This window comes from Salmo salar, chromosome 09 (assembly GCF_965601325.2).
Source record: "Salmo salar chromosome 09, fSalSal1, whole genome shotgun sequence".
In the NCBI taxonomy this organism is placed as follows: domain Eukaryota; kingdom Metazoa; phylum Chordata; class Actinopteri; order Salmoniformes; family Salmonidae; genus Salmo; species Salmo salar.
The window spans coordinates 87742254-87758107 of NC_138299.1; the positions used below are offsets into that span (position 1 = coordinate 87742254).

Consider the following 15854-nt stretch of genomic DNA (forward strand, 5'->3'; position numbering starts at 1 on the left):
CGGCAAGAGGAGGAGAGGCAGCCCCAAGATTGTTTTTGGGGGGGGCACACGGGACGGTCGGTGGTGCCGAGGATGGAACCAGTGTCAGTCGGGGTGAAGTTGGAGGTGAGCGAAGGGAGCGAAGCAGAGACAGTGAAGGAGTTGATGGGGAGATTGGAGGAGAGAGATATGAGAGAGCTGCTGTGTTGGTGCATGAGGCACGACATTCGCCCTACGGAGCGTGTCTTCGAATTGATGTCACCTGAGTCAGCTCTCCATACTCGTCCTGAGGTGCGTGCTAGCCGTCTGGTAAAGACTGTGCCAGCCCCACGCACCAGGCCTCCTGTGCGCCTCCCCAGCCCTGCACGTCCTGTGCCTGCACCCACAGCCAGGCCTCCTGCATGTCTCCCCAGCCTGGTGAGTCCTGTGCCTGCGCCCAGAGCCAGGCCTCCTGCAAGTCTCCCCAGCCTGGTCTGTCCTGTGCCTCCTCCACGGACCAGGCCTCCAGTGGGTATCCCCCGCCTGTCTTCCGGCGCAGCCAGAGTCGCCCGCCTGTCTTCCGGCGCAGCCAGAGTCGCCCGCCTGTCTTCCGGCGCAGCCAGAGTCGCCCGCCTGTCTTCCGGCGCAGCCAGAGTCGCCCGCCTGTCTTCCGGCGCAGCCAGAGTCGCCCGCCTGTCTTCCGGCGCAGCCAGAGTCGCCCGCCTGTCTTCCGGCGCAGCCAGAGTCGCCCGCCTGTCTTCCGGCGCAGCCAGAGTCGCCCGCCTGTCTTCCGGCGCAGCCAGAGTCGAGAGACCCCGCTCTAGAGGCGCCACCAAAGTGGGGTGAGCCAGTGGTGGAGTGGGGTCTGCGTCCTGCTCCAGAGCCGCCACAGCGGAGAAATGCCCACCCAGACCCTCCCCTATAGGTTCAGGTTTTGCGGCCGGAGTCCGCACCTTTGGGGGTTACTGTCACACCCTGACCTGAGAGCCTTTTTATGTCTCTATTTAGGTTTGGTCAGGGTGTGATTTGGGTGGGCATTCTGTGTCCTTTTTTCTATGCTTTGTATTTCTTTGTTTTGGCCTGGTATGGCTCTCAATCAGGGACAGCTGTACATCGTTGTCGCTGATTGGGAGTCATACTTAGGCAGCCTGTTTTCCTTTGGGGTTTGTGGGTAGTTAATTTCTGTTTAGTGTGTTAGGATACCTGACAGGACTGTTTGGCTGTCGTTTGTTTTTCTTTGAAGTGCCTTTTTCATCCAAAATAAAAGATGAACAAATTCCACGCTGCACCTTGGTCCTCTTCTTCCAAAGACGGCCGTTACAGCTATACATTTGGGTGAGGTTTTTTCTCGCCTGAGTAGCCTCATTTCACTGCCAAAAATAAAATTAAACCATCTAGTGTTCAGCAAAATAACAACAATGTCAAATACAGGTAGCCTAGTCAAATAATTAACATCCAATCACATTATCCGTTACTCTCTCGCGGGAATTCCACTAATGGTCCATATGTAGCCAAACGTAGCTGCTGCACGTGTTGGTATCTGTACTGATGGAGCAAAAGCCATGACAGGGAGACAGCGGAGTGGTAACGCACGTGCAAGCGGTTTCTCCCGACGCCACTTGGGTATACTGCAGCATCCACTGAGAGGTTCTTGCTGCCAAGGGAATGCCCGACAGCTTGAAAGACATTTTGGACACTACAGTGAAAATGGTTAACTTTGTTAAAGCAAGGCCCCTGAACTCTCGTGTATTTTCTGCACTAGGCAATGACATGGGCAGTGACCATGTAACGCTTGTACAACATACAGAAGTGCGCTAGTTATCAAGGGGGAAAGTATTGAGACAATTTAAAAAAAAAAAAAAATTGAGACGAGCTTAAAGTTTTCTTTACTGACCATAATTTTCACTTGTCTGACCGCTTGCATGATGAGTTTCTCACACGACTGGCCTATCTGGATAATGTTTTCTCTTGCCTGAATGATCTGAATCTATGATTAAAGGCACTCTCCACAACTATATTCAATGTGCGGGACAGAATTGAGGCTATGATTAAGAAGTTGGAGCTCTTCTCTGTCTGCATTAACAAGGACAACACACAGGTCTTTCAATCATTGTATGATTTTTTTGTGTGCAAATTAACTCAAGCTTACAGACAATGTCAAATGTGATATAGCGAAGCACCGAAGTGAGTTGGGTGCGCAATTACGCAGGTACTTTCCCAAAACGGATGACACAAACAACTGGATTCGTTATCCCTTTCATGCTCTGCCTCCAGTCCACTTACAGATATCTGAACAAGAGAGCCTCGAAATTACAACAAGCAGTTCTGTGAAAATTGAATTTAATCGGAAGCCACTGCCAGATTTCTGGATTGGGCTGCGCTCAGAGTATCCTGGCTTGGCAAATCGCGCTGTTAAGACACTGATGCCCTTTGCAACCACGTACCTATGTGAGAGTGGATTCTCGGCCCTCACTAGCATGAAAATGAAATACAGGCACAGACTGTGTGGAAAATGATTTAAGACTGAGACTCTCTCCAATACAACTCAACATTGCAGAGTTACACCTGCATTGCTTCTACACCTGCATTGCTTGCTGTTTGGGGTTTTAGGCTGGGTTTCTGTACAGCACTTTGAGATATCAGCTGATGTAAGAAGGGCTATATAAATACAATTGATTTGATTTGATGTGCATCCTTTCAAGCACACCCTTCTCATTAACCTGTTGTGAGTTATTCACAATTTCCGATGAACCAATAAGGTTTTATATGAAAGATGGTTGAATATTGATTATTATTATATTATTATTTGTGCCCTGGTCCTATAAGAGCTCTTTGTCACTTCGCACGAGCCGGGTTGTGACAAAAACTCACACTCATTCTTATGTTTAATAAATGTATCGTATAGTGTGTGTGTGGCAGGCTTACAATGATGGCAAAAAACAACATTTGAGAGTGCGCTGACCCTGGCACTAGAGGGGGTATGCAGCTGGAGGTTGAATGTTTGAAGGGGTACGGGACTATGAAAAGTTTGTGAACTACAGATTTAGGCAATATATTGTTATTATTTCAAGGCTATAGCCTGCCATTATCAGGTATCAAGGTAAGACCCAGATGCAAACCGTGTCAAAGTAACAATGTTCATTACGGCAAAGGTACAGGACGGCAGGCAGGCAGGCTCAGGGGCAGGCAGAGTGGTCAGGCAGATGGGTACAGGGTCAGGACAGGATGAGACGAGGAAAGAGAGACTGGGGAAAACCAGGGGCTGACAAAAACGCTGGTTGGCTTGACAAACAAGACGAACTGGCAACAGACAAACAGAGAACACAGGTATAAGTACACAGGGGATAATGGGGAAGATGGGCGACACCTAGAGGGGGATGGAGACAATCACAAAGACAGGTGAAACAGATCAGGGTGTGACAACCATTTAAGAAATAAATTGTGAAGCATTTGTGACACGCTACAGGCTTGCAGGAGCGCTCAGCATTTCAACGCACATCACCAACATCACTTCAACAACATGCCTATACATTTTTTATTTAGGATGTATAAAATGACATTTAAAAAAATAATTACTTCGAATTAAATAATAACTAAATGAAAAATGTATTTTTAGGCTACACCTTTGAATTCAATTTTAGAGACGTGAGTTTGGCCAGTGTTTGGTTTGAGGATCATGCAGTGAGATATGCATGCCTAGTTTGTTCATTTAGCCGAGCAGATGCTCTTATATCCCCATGCACTAATCAGTCAACATAAATCTATTTTGTTGCAACAATATCATGGAATAAAATAGTATAAATTAGAAAATGGTTGTTTCCCAAATGAAAAAAAGTTACGTGCATATAGGCCTACCCGATGATATGCGACTGCTGTGTTAAAATATGAATGACTTTTTCTCCAATTCATTGATGATCAGATACTTCAATTGTAACTGGTTCTGTTGCGCTCCATTTTTACAGTTGATAGACAACTTTATCACTGTTCCAAACTTAGACTATCCTCTTTTTTAACAATTGCCTGTATAGAAATCACAACCTCTCTGGTTCTGCAGCATGCGCTCATTTGTTGTCATGCATGCTCTTTTGTGGTATTAAAATATTTTACATGGCACCATTGATGTAGAATTATGTAGAATTGCATGAAATGCGTTCATAAAAGGCTTTTTTTTGGGGGGGGATCACAAGTAAGATGATGGATTCATACAGTGATTTTATTATAATGGAGATCTTTTCACCCCTACCCTTGTCTGCAGTGGAATGTGAATCCACAATCTTATGGCTACTTGCCATGTAATGCTTACAAAACGAGGAACATTTTCTAAAACTGCATATCTAAAGGCTCTGGTCGGTCCTAGGAGTTAGGGTAAAGTGTAGGCATGTTCTCTGCTATCCACTTTATGTTTTAATTATTAATTTGGGTATATGGAAGGGTCACTTGTTTTTTTTTCAAGCATTCATGGAGGGTAGGGTAAAAATGGAGGGCCATCCATTTTCATTTCAGAGAGGTCAAATAACTTACAGTCTAGGGTGCTGAAAAATATATATTTTTGCCCTCACTAGGGTGCTATATCGGTCCGCTAATACAGCACTATTAAATGAGCAGTGCACTACTTTTGCCCCCAATAAGTATTTGTAAGAATATGAGTTATTTAAACAGCATACATGTACAACTGGACAACCTGGTTTCTGCATATTACAAAATGTCAGTACCCTTAGATAGATGGATATGTTTTGCCAATACTGTTTTGTCATTATGTAGGCCTATAATAGGTGGAAAGACACTTTATTTTCAGGTGTGAATAAGTCTTTAGTACTTGATACCACTGACTTTAAGCTTTTCAAATAAGGTTCCAAGTGTATTGCAACTGGTACATAAATGCTTACTATGACTGGTTATGTCTAGTCTATGACACCGGGCTATGCTATAATGTATCCTCAAATAAATACATTTGTTACTGTAATTGGAAAAAATTATACTTTTTGATACGTTTAACCATATCAATGCAACTTTGTTGCATTTTTTGGGGGTTCGGGGGATTGGGGGCGTGTCATTCCATCGTTTCGGTTTGATTGGTTTAAATATCGTGTCATAACATACCCGCCCCTCTTCCCTAGATCTAGGCGATAGGGGAAGTTGTCTGACAATAATTATCCAGCAGAAATACTTTTTAGGTCACGAGAAATAAATATGAATTTCTTAAATAGGTGTGGTGTATAGGTTTAGTATAAGTTACCTTTAAATATCCTACACTTCCTACAGGATATTAAAAAAAGTCGCCTTCTAAGCTTGGTGAGTGTCAAAAAAATCTAGCGTGCTAATGTTTGCTTGTTTGCTAAACTCGCTAGGTAGCATTCCAGCTGCGAGTTTAATTGCTCGTTCCTTTAATTTGTGCATTAATCTATATTACACTGACAGCTAGCTGCCTAACGTTAGCTATCCTGACTGTTAACTTGCAAGAAAGTTGCTAGTTGTTAGCTAGTTGTTGCATTTGACTAATGTGTTATCGTGGTTATATCAATTTGATTCAGATTAATGTACCTAGCCGAATTTTCTAACTAGCCAAGATGAGAATCTGCCTTGTTAACCTTAGCCAGCTAGCTGTCAGTGTCGTATAGGTTAAGGCACAATGTCAGCAAACTAATCTATCCAGCCAAAAGAAGACTAGCTAGCTGTCCAACATCAGCACAAACGAATTCTCAACAAACCCATTGCCACGTTCTATTGAGTGACACACCGGATATTACTTTGGGAAAGCATTTATGACCCATTTAATAGTTTCCCTTTGGCTATGGGTGGGAACTAGCCCAGTATCGTTTCAGATAGACACCTGCATTCTAACTCAATACCTACCTGCATTCGATTTGACCCAGTTGATTGCTAGGATCTGATCATTCTGTTTTCTATTATCTGACCACGAGTTATGTAACTGACAATATGGCCTACAGGGATGCATAGTGTCATTGTCAGGATAGGAATTGATCTTTTAGTTACCATGGAGTGCTGTTAAGTGTAACAACATCACTTAAAATGTGAATCTTTCAGTGAAGGAAAAGGCCAAGATGCAGAGCTGTTGCTGTGATGATGATCTGTCAGACCTGTAGTTTCAAAATATGAAAGCAGTGTATTGATGTAATAGCTCATCATTTGTCTGTTGTCAATTTTATCCAAAGGGAAAGCGGTGCCTTCTACTCTACAACCAGACTCATCTCCTTGTCACCATGCCGTTCCCCTTCGGGAAGTCTCAGAAGAACCCTGCGGAGATTGTGAAGAGTCTGAAGGAGAACGTAGCTTACTTGGAAAAGCTGGATGTGGCAGAAAGCAAAAAATTTGAAAAGGTCAGGTGATACCTGTGGACTGCTGTTTTGAGAGCACAGTAGAAATTGTCTGTGGTCATTTGTTGGTTAAAGTTGGTCTTTCACATATGAGCATCCAGACTGCAACTTCATATAGCAATGTTGTGAGTCATTGGATGTGTCCAAAAAGGCACCCTAATCCCTGCATAATGTGCTACTTTTGACCAGAGACTTATATGGGTTCTGGTTAAAAGTAATTCACTATATTATAGGGCATAGGGTGCCCTTTCAGGCTTTATTAACTAAGTGTTGTTCCCTCATATTTTTTTGTCTCCAGGTTGCAGAAGACGTGTCTAAGAACCTATCATCTCTGAAAGAGGTGCTGTGTGGTTCAGGGGACAAGGAGCCCCAAACGGAGGCAGTGGCCCAACTGGCCCAGGAGCTGTACAACACCAACCTCCTCATTGCTCTCATCGCAAACCTGCAGAGGATTGATTTTGAGGTGGGGAAATGTTCTAGCCATTAGTTTTATACTGGGGGTGAAATTGATTCTTCATGCTAGAGTAGTGGATAGTTCAAATCAATACAGAAGAGGGAGGAGCATAAAGACAATGTGATCACCCATCACACACACCACTGTTTGATTGTGGTGTTTGAGAGGTCCACTCACAGAATATTTCTGCTCCACAGTGCTTTAGAGGGACTTGGGGAGCCACAGTATTCTGTGTGTGGGCCTCTTATACCTTTATCAGCTTTTTTGGGGGGGATGTGCATATCACCCTCCTTCATTGATTGTAATGTTTCTCATGTAATGTTTCTCATTGTTGTCCTCCAGGGAAAGAAGGATGTGGTGCATCTGTTCAGCAACATTGTGCGGCGCCAGATTGGCACCCGTACGCCCACGGTTGAGTATATCTCCTCGCACCCACAGATCCTCTTCATGCTGCTGAAAGGGTGAGTCTCAAAGCTGCTCATCTGCCATCTGTTAGATCAGCTAGATAAGCAAGAAGCATGGATTTATATTTTTTTTGTTAGGTATGTACCCATTAAGTGTGATTGTAGGTTCTTAACTCGCTTGTTTGTTCATTTACAGACCCCCATGCATACAGCCTCAACATATACTATATGAATCATTCTTAAAGAATCATTCTTAATCAAAACACACCCACATAGTAGTGTTGAGTTGTAGTGGCATGAATCCCAACTTTGCAGGTACGAGAGTGCGGAGGTGGCTCTGAACTGTGGGGTGATGTTACGGGAGAGCCTGCGTCATGAGCCCCTGGCCCGCACAATTCTCTTCTCGGAGGACTTCTACTGCTTCTTCCGCTATGTAGAGTTCTCCACCTTCGACATCGCCTCAGACGCTTTCGCTTCATTCAAGGTAAATGGCTGCTGTTCTCATGGCTTTATGTCCTGTGTGTTTAGCGCTTACTATAAAGTAAGCCTTGTCTGAGCCAGAATGGCCCATAGGGCAGGAGTGTATCTCCTGTTTCTGTAGTGTGAGGCAGCTTGATGTACTGTGTACATCTCCTGTGCTTAGCATGTTATGTAATATCCTGTTCTTTTCTCTCAAATATGTTGCTAGGATCTTCTCACGAGACACAAGATTATGTGTGCAGATTTTCTGGAGACCAACTATGACCGGGTGTTTACAGAATATGAGAAGCTACTGCATTCCGAGAATTATGTCACCAAACGGCAGTCCCTAAAGGTACTTTCTGTTATCACTGTCACCAAACCCAACATTTTAAGTTAGTTTAGACCTCTCACGTTGATACATTTCTTCTGTAACAGAAATACAGTGCATTTGGAAAGTATTCAGACCTCTTCACTTTTTTTCACATTTTGTAACAGCCTTAATTCTAAAATGGATTAAATCGTTTTTGCAGCCTCAATCTACCGTAATTTAGGGACTATAAGCCGCAACTTTTTTCCCACGCTTTGAAACTCGCGGCTTAAACAATGATGTGGCTAATATATGGATTTTTCCCGCTCTAAAAAAAAAAAAACACATTCTGTGACGTGCTCAGTTTTTTTTTGGGCGGCATGAAGCTTTCATTAGACCAATGAAATTGCCGAACGGGTTAAGGTCAAACAACTTTTTTGTTTACTGTTTAGATTAAATCGAGCGCTCTCAAACTTCCCATCATTCTGATTACGGTAGTCATTTTGTCACCCTCATCATGGCAAAGACACGGAGAAATGCATATGATGCAGCTTTCAAGTTGAAGGCGATTGATCTGGCTGTTGGAAAAGGAAAAGGAGCTGCTGCACGGGAGCTTGGTCTTAATGAGTTGATGATAAGACGTTGGAAACAGCAGCGTGAGGAATTGACTCAGTGCAAAAAGACAACTAAAGCTTACTGCTAATTTTTATTTTTTTGTTACAAGCCGTGTTTCGTTAAAGCCTGTGTAAAGTTAATTTGTTTCAATGTACCGGTAGGCACCTGCGGCTTATTTATGTTCAAAATATATATTTTTTTTAAATTCAGTGGGTGCGGCTTATATTCAGGTGCGCTCAATAGTCCGGAAATTACGGTACACACAAAACACCATAAAGACAAAAAAAGTTATGTTTGCAAATGAAAAGATAAATAAAAATGGCAATATTACATTTACGTAAGTATTCAGACCCTTTACTCAGTACTTTGTTGAAGCACCATTGGCAGCGATTACATAGTCAATTCTTACGTATTTACATTTACGTCATTTAGCAGACGCTCTTATCCAGAGCGACTTACACGCTACAAGCTTGGCACACCTGTATTTGGGGAGTTTCTCCCATTCTTCTATGCATATCCTCTCAAGCTCTGTTAGATTGGATGGCGAGCGTTGCTGCACAGCTATTTTCAGGTCTCTCCAGAGATGTTCGATCAGGTTTAAGTCCGGGCTCTGGCAGGGCCACTCAAGGACATTCGGAGACTTTTCCCGAAGCCACTCCTGCGTTGTTGGCTGTGTGCTTAGGGTTGTTGTCCTGTTGGAAGGTGAACCTTCGCCCCAGTCTGAGGTCCTGAGCACTCTGGAACAAGTTTTCATCAAGGATCTCCCTGTACTTTGCTCCGTTCAACTTTCCCTCGATCCTGATTAGTCTCCCAGTCCTTGCTGCTGAAAAAAACCTCCACAGCATAATGCTGCCACCACCATGCTTCACCGTAGCGATGGTGCCAGGTTTCCTCCAGATGTGACACTTGGCAGTCAGGCCATAGAGTTCAATCTTGGCTTCATCAAACCAGAGAATTTAGTTTTTCATGATCTGAGAGTCCTTTAGATGCCTTTTGGCAAACTCCAAGCAGGCTGTCATGTGCATTTTACTGAGGAGTGGCTTCCATCTGCCCCCTCTACCATAAAGGCATGATTGGTAAAGTGCTGCAGAGATGGTTGTCCTTCTGGAAGGTTCTCCCATCTCCACAGAGGAACTCTGGAGCTCTAGCAGAGTGAACATCAGGTTATTGGTCACCTCACTGACCAAGTCCTTTCTCCCCCGATTGCTCAGTTTGCCAGGCGGCCAGCTCTAGGAAGAGTCTTGGTGGTTCCAAACTTCTTCCATTTAAGAATGATGGAGGCCGCTATGTCCTTGGAGACCTTCAATGCTGCAGAAATGTTTTGTTACCCTTCCCCACACCTGTGCCTCGACACAATCCTGTCTCTCAGCTCTACGGACAATTCCTTCAACCTCATGGCTTGGTTTTTGCTCTGACATGCACTGTCAACTGTGGTACTTTATATAGACCGGTGTGTGCCTTTCAAAGTCATGTCCAATCAAGTTTAGAAATATCTCAAGGATGATCAATGGAAACAGGATGCACCTGAGATAAATTTCGAGTCTCATAGCAAAGGGTCTGAATAATAAGTTATTTCTGTTTTTTATTTTTAATACATTTGCAGAAATTCTAAAAACCTGTTCACTTTGTTGTTATGGGGTATTGTGTATAGATTGATGGAGATTGATAAAAAAAATTATAATAATCTTAGAATAAGGCTGTAACAAAATGTGGAAAAAGTGAAGGTCTGAATACTTTCCGAATGCACTGTATCTTCCGAACTTATCCTAAAAACAATGATGACCCTTTTTCTATTACTAAACAAAGTGTTTTGCAGCTCCTGGGAGAGCTTCTTCTGGACAGACACAACTTCACTGTGATGACCAAGTACATCAGCCGGGCTGAGAACTTGAAGCTGATGATGAACATGCTGAGAGACAACAGCCGCAACATCCAGTTTGAGGCCTTCCACGTCTTCAAGGTGTGTAGACGTGTTGTGTTCTCGGAGGGTGCAGGCTGAGGGTGCAGATTCTGAGCTCATTCTCTGCCTGTCCTATTTTCCACCGTTTTGGGTTACTTCATCTAAAATACATGTTAACATTTACATCCCCTAATCTACAATTCTGTCTTTATAGAGGATGCAGAAATATTCATGCCTTTAAAACTTAGTTATAACTTAATACGGTTGTAGTATTGTATTTTTTAAGAAATTAACCAATTAGCATATACGGAGTGTACAAAACATTAACAACACCTTCCTTGAGTTGCACCCCACATTTGCCCTCAGAACAGCCTCAATTCTTCAGGGCATGGACTCTACAAGGTGTTGCAACCGTTCCACAGGGATGCAGGACCAGGTTGACTCCAATGCTTCCCACAGTTGTCAAGTTGGCTGGATGTCCTTTGGGTGGTGGACCATTCTTGATACACACAGGAAACTGTTGAGCGTAGAAAAACCCAGCAGTGTTTCAGTTCTTGACACAAACCAGTGCGCCTGGCACCTACTACCATACCCCGTTCAAAGGCACTTAAATCTTTTGTCTTGCCCATTCACCCTCTGAACGGCACACATACACAATCCATGTCTTAATTGTCTAAAAATCCTTCTTTAACCAGCCTCCTCCACTTCATCTACACTGATTTGGAGTGGATTTATGAAGTGACATCAGTAAGGGATCATAGCTTTCACCTGGTCAGTCCATGTTATGGAAAGAGCATGTGTTCCTAATGTATTGTACACTCAGTGTATACTAAGGTACATTAACCAGGTAGTGTATACTAAGGTACATTAACCAGGTGACCAACTACAATAGATTGTCATGCTGTAGCGCTATTCAATTCAATAGATCTTTATTGTCCCTGAAGGGCAATTCTTGTGCAGCATAAAAATCATTATAGGTACCCCACTAACCCTGTTCTGTCTGGTCTTAGGTGTTTGTGGCCAACCCCAACAAGACCCAGCCGGTGCTGGACATCCTGCTGAAGAATCAGGCCAAGCTGGTGGACTTCCTGAGCCGCTTCCAGAGAGACCGCTCCGAGGACGAGCAGTTCTGCGACGAGAAGATTTACCTGATCAAGCAGATCCGCGACCTGAAGAGGCCCACAGCACCAGAGGAGGCATGAGGGAGACAGGCATGGGGACAGCACCAGAGGAGGCATGAGGGAGACAGGCATGGGGACAGCACCAGAGGGGACAGGCAGGGGACAGCGCCAAAGCACAGGTTGTGGTGATGCTAGTGATTTTGGTTGGGGCCTTGGAGTATTCAGAGAGAGAATGATAGTGAGAGAAGCATACTTAACTAGATTCCAGTACTCTGCCCTTCTCTTAACTTCAAACATAGGAACAATATACTGTACAAAGTCCCCCCCCCCCCCCCCCCCCCCCATTCTTTTACGTTTTCTAATGCTCATGTGGGAATGGAGGGGATTTTGAGGCACACGCAACAAGAGTGACCCGAGAACTGTTAGTTAAACCATAGATCTATTTCAGCCACTAGGTATGAAATCAATGCACTTTATCAGATAGTATATTGAACCTTAAACGCACCATTAGCCTATTTAATGAGAAGAGCAGCACACCTGAGCCATTTCCTGGGAAATCAGGATAAGTGGTCCACAAAACAGAATACACTCTCCCCGACACAGACTCCCCAAACCTTACAGGAACTTTGAAATGGATTTGTAAGTTTTTAAAGACAGATGTCCTATATGATATTTTAGGGATTAGAATATAAAAATAAAGATTATTTTGCTGGGGTTATTCAGTTAACATTTATTTTGTAGTGGTCTTGTTTCTGACACCATACTTAACTAATTCCATAATATGTTGGTTTATTGCTTAGCTTTGGATAGACTCTTGGGTCAGAGTAGGCCATTGTAATTTTTAGTTGATAACACGGTAATTATCTTCAGTCCATCTCCTAATGACAAACAGTGACAATGGAAGGCTCAAAGACGTGAGTCCGCAGCAACTGTTGTCCTAATAGGAGCCATCCATCAGAGATGACAGTAAAAAACACTATATGAAAACATGAATCAATGATATGATAGTAGGGCCCAGGCTAGTGGACTATAATGGATCTAAACATGGTTTTAGTAGGGGCCAGGCTAGTGGACTATAATAGAACCTAAAGGTGGTTTTAGTAGGGGCCAGGCTAGTGGACTATAATAGAACCTAAAGGTGGTTTTAGTAGGGGCCAGGCTAGTGGACTATAATAGAACCTAAACATGGTTTTAGTAGGGCCCAGGCTAGTGGACTATAATAGAACCTAAAGATGGTTTTAGTAGGGCCCAGGCTAGTGGACTATAATGGACCTACAGATGGTTTTAGTAGGGCCCAGGCTAGTGGACTATAATAGAACCTAAAGGTGGTTTTAGTAGGGGCCAGGCTAGTGGACTATAATAGAACCTAAAGGTGGTTTTAGTAGGGGCCAGGCTAGTGGACTATAATAGAACCTAAAGATGGTTTTAGTAGGGCCCAGGCTAGTGGACTATAATGGACCTACAGATGGTTTTAGTAGGGCCCAGGCTAGTGGACTATAATGGACCTACAGATGGTTTTAGTAGGGCCCAGGCTAGTGGACTATAATAGAACCTAAAGGTGGTTTTAGTAGGGGCCAGGCTAGTGGACTATAATAGAACCTAAAGATGGTTTTAGTAGGGCCCAGGCTAGTGGACTATAATGAACCTACAGATGGTTTTAGTAGGGCCCAGGCTAGTGGACTATAATGGACCTACAGATGGTTTTAGTAGGGCCCAGGCTAGTGGACTATAATAGAACCTAAAGATGGTTTTAGTAGGGCCCAGGCTAATGGACTATAATAGAACCTAAAGATGGTTTTAGTAGGGCCCAGGCTAGTGGACTATAATAGAACCTAAAGATGGTTTTAGTAGGGCCCAGGCTAGTGGACTATAATGGATCTAAAGATGGTTTTAGTAGGGCCCAGGCTAGTGGACTATAATAGAACCTAAAGATGGTTTTAGTAGGGCCCAGGCTAGTGGACTATAATAGAACCTAAACATGGTTTTAGTAGGGCCCAGGCTAGTGGACTATAATAGAACCTAAAGATGGTTTTAGTAGGGCCCAGGCTAGGCTGCAGGGTGATCTTAGGCAGCCATCCATTCTTTAGTCTGATTGATCCCAATAATGGCACTCTTTTTTTTTTTTTTTCCCTCCTGGCACGGACGCTTGCTAGTTTTCATGTGCAGTTAGGAACTGGTGTAAGTTAGGAAGGTGTTTTTTCTTTTAGAAATGATCACTAAATAATATTAAGATGAGATGTACCCTCCAACAATATTACTAACACATAGTATCTATGGGACGAGTAATACAATACGAAAGTAACACTGTACTGATTAAGAGGTGCCGAATCCGCCCAGTCCTGATACTCTAGTAAACATGGGCTTTACTGTGAGCTGCATGCTGCTTCTCAGGGCTTCTCTCAGGCAGCCAGACGCACTGGTCAAGAATCCACAGAATGCACATAATGATCGGCACTGTCAAACTTAAATGTAGCTCAGTTGGTAGAGCATGGTGTTTGCAACGCATGGTGTTTGCAACGCCAGGGTTGTGGGTTCGATTCCCACAGGGGGGCCAGCACAGAAAAAAATGTATGGTATGAAATGTATGCATTCACTACTGTAAGTCGCTCTGGATAAGAGCGTCTGCTAAATGACTAAAATGTAAATGTAAAGTATGTTGTATCAATTGCACCTAATTGGCCACTCCTCAATTCTCTACTCAAGCTTAGGACCTATCAATACCTCAATCAATAATTACATTGTATGTTGTCCAGATGAACTACAAAATGGGTTTCTCATGAAATGACAGCATTTTGCCTTACCTAGTGTCACTTAAATTGCATAATAACAGATTACAAAAAAATATGGTGTCTGTCTGCACAATTTTCTAGTATATACCTCATGGGGTTTTGAGTTCATAAGGGCTGTTTTCTCTACTTTCCTTGGAAATATATTTTGGACAAAGAGCAGTGGTTTGTATTATACATGCTAAATATGTCAATGGTTTTGTATTAACTTCAACAGGGAGTGGGACCTGGTTTTCTTTAAGGAGAAAACCAGAATCTTCAACTAAATGTATGTTGGGTGCCTCAAATTTCAATTCATATTGAGTAAGAGGACACAAGTATGAATGTTGCCTTACTTTCAGAATTGCAATTTTATTGGGAAGACCATGTATGTGGAGGTATAGACCTCTCCAATCTTCTTAATCAAAGGTAGTATAAGGGGCAGTGCTTAACTTGACTGAGATGGGTGTCAGTACTCATTTTGGGTGCTGGTTCTGTTTACATGTAGATGCCGTAGTTCCTCAATACTTTTGAGCTAAAATTCTGTAAGAGGAACAGGAGCTCCAGCAGTAGAAAACTTGAGGTGCTGTTACTCGGCTCCGGTTAGCTCCTGCCCAAGTCGAGCACTGATTTTGGGGGGGGGGGGAAATAATGTATTTCAAGTCCCAAACAACGCCAACTTCACAGGCCCAGATTAAATTATTAACGGCAAATGTGATTTATTGAATATAGATAAACCTTGAATGGAATACATATTAACTATTCCAGGACTTTTTACCAAAAGTGCAATTTAGTCCAGTAGTACTGTAGGCTTAATCCCGTTCATTGTAATCAGCCCACAGTCTGTTATTTATAGGAATTCCATAGCACCTGTTTTGTGGTAGACCAAGCATTAATCAATGTTTGATCAAAACTTTAAACTGAATAATTTCTTGGAGGAAATCAAATATAAAGCAAAACATTTCTGATAATTTTCAGACTTGTGGTTATTTGGCTACTATAATAACTCAATGACAACATACAAAAATGATCAAGTTTTGTCAAGGCTAAATTATTTTTGGGTGATTCAGAATTTGAACTGTAAAATGTATGTTGTGCCTTACCTTTTTCACGAAGCCTCGTGTTTGGATTTATTTTATTTACTGTGGGAGAGGATTAAATGTGTACATAGCTTTATTTTAAAAGGTTAAAGTGTGGAAGCATAAATAAAATGAAGACATCTTTGTTTGTTTTATTACAGTAAGGACAGTCCAGCATACAGTATTTCCACCAATATGTAATTGAGAGTGCTAGTTGGACTGAAGGCCTGCCTTACAAACAGCATTTCTGCAGTATGTTTTTGTGAGTTTGTTAAAAACGGGACAAAAAAAGTGTGCACGCTTGTCTGTCAGTGTATGTGTTGTGCCCTCTGATGGGTTATTGAAGTGCCTGCGCAGGAATCCCAAGGCAGCATAGCTACGTGTATGGCTCTCCTTCTTCAGCTGAGTCTTGGTCTCCTCTGTAGAGCTAGCTCATGGGCCAACCGAGAGATGA

General features: G+C 42.9%; 1 protein-coding gene across 1 annotated transcript; it reads left to right on the forward strand.

Annotated features, from left to right (window-relative positions):
• Positions 1–5069: 5069 nt before the first annotated feature.
• Positions 5070–15560, forward strand: cab39l1 (calcium binding protein 39, like 1). Its single transcript, XM_014212851.3, has 8 exons — positions 5070–5250; positions 6132–6296; positions 6592–6756; positions 7090–7208; positions 7467–7635; positions 7840–7965; positions 10352–10495; positions 11446–15560. Exons 2-8 carry the CDS (start codon positions 6180–6182, stop codon positions 11635–11637), a joined length of 1032 nt encoding a protein of 343 aa, XP_014068326.1. The 5' UTR covers positions 5070–5250; positions 6132–6179; the 3' UTR covers positions 11638–15560.
• The last annotated feature ends 294 nt before the right edge of the window (positions 15561–15854 follow it).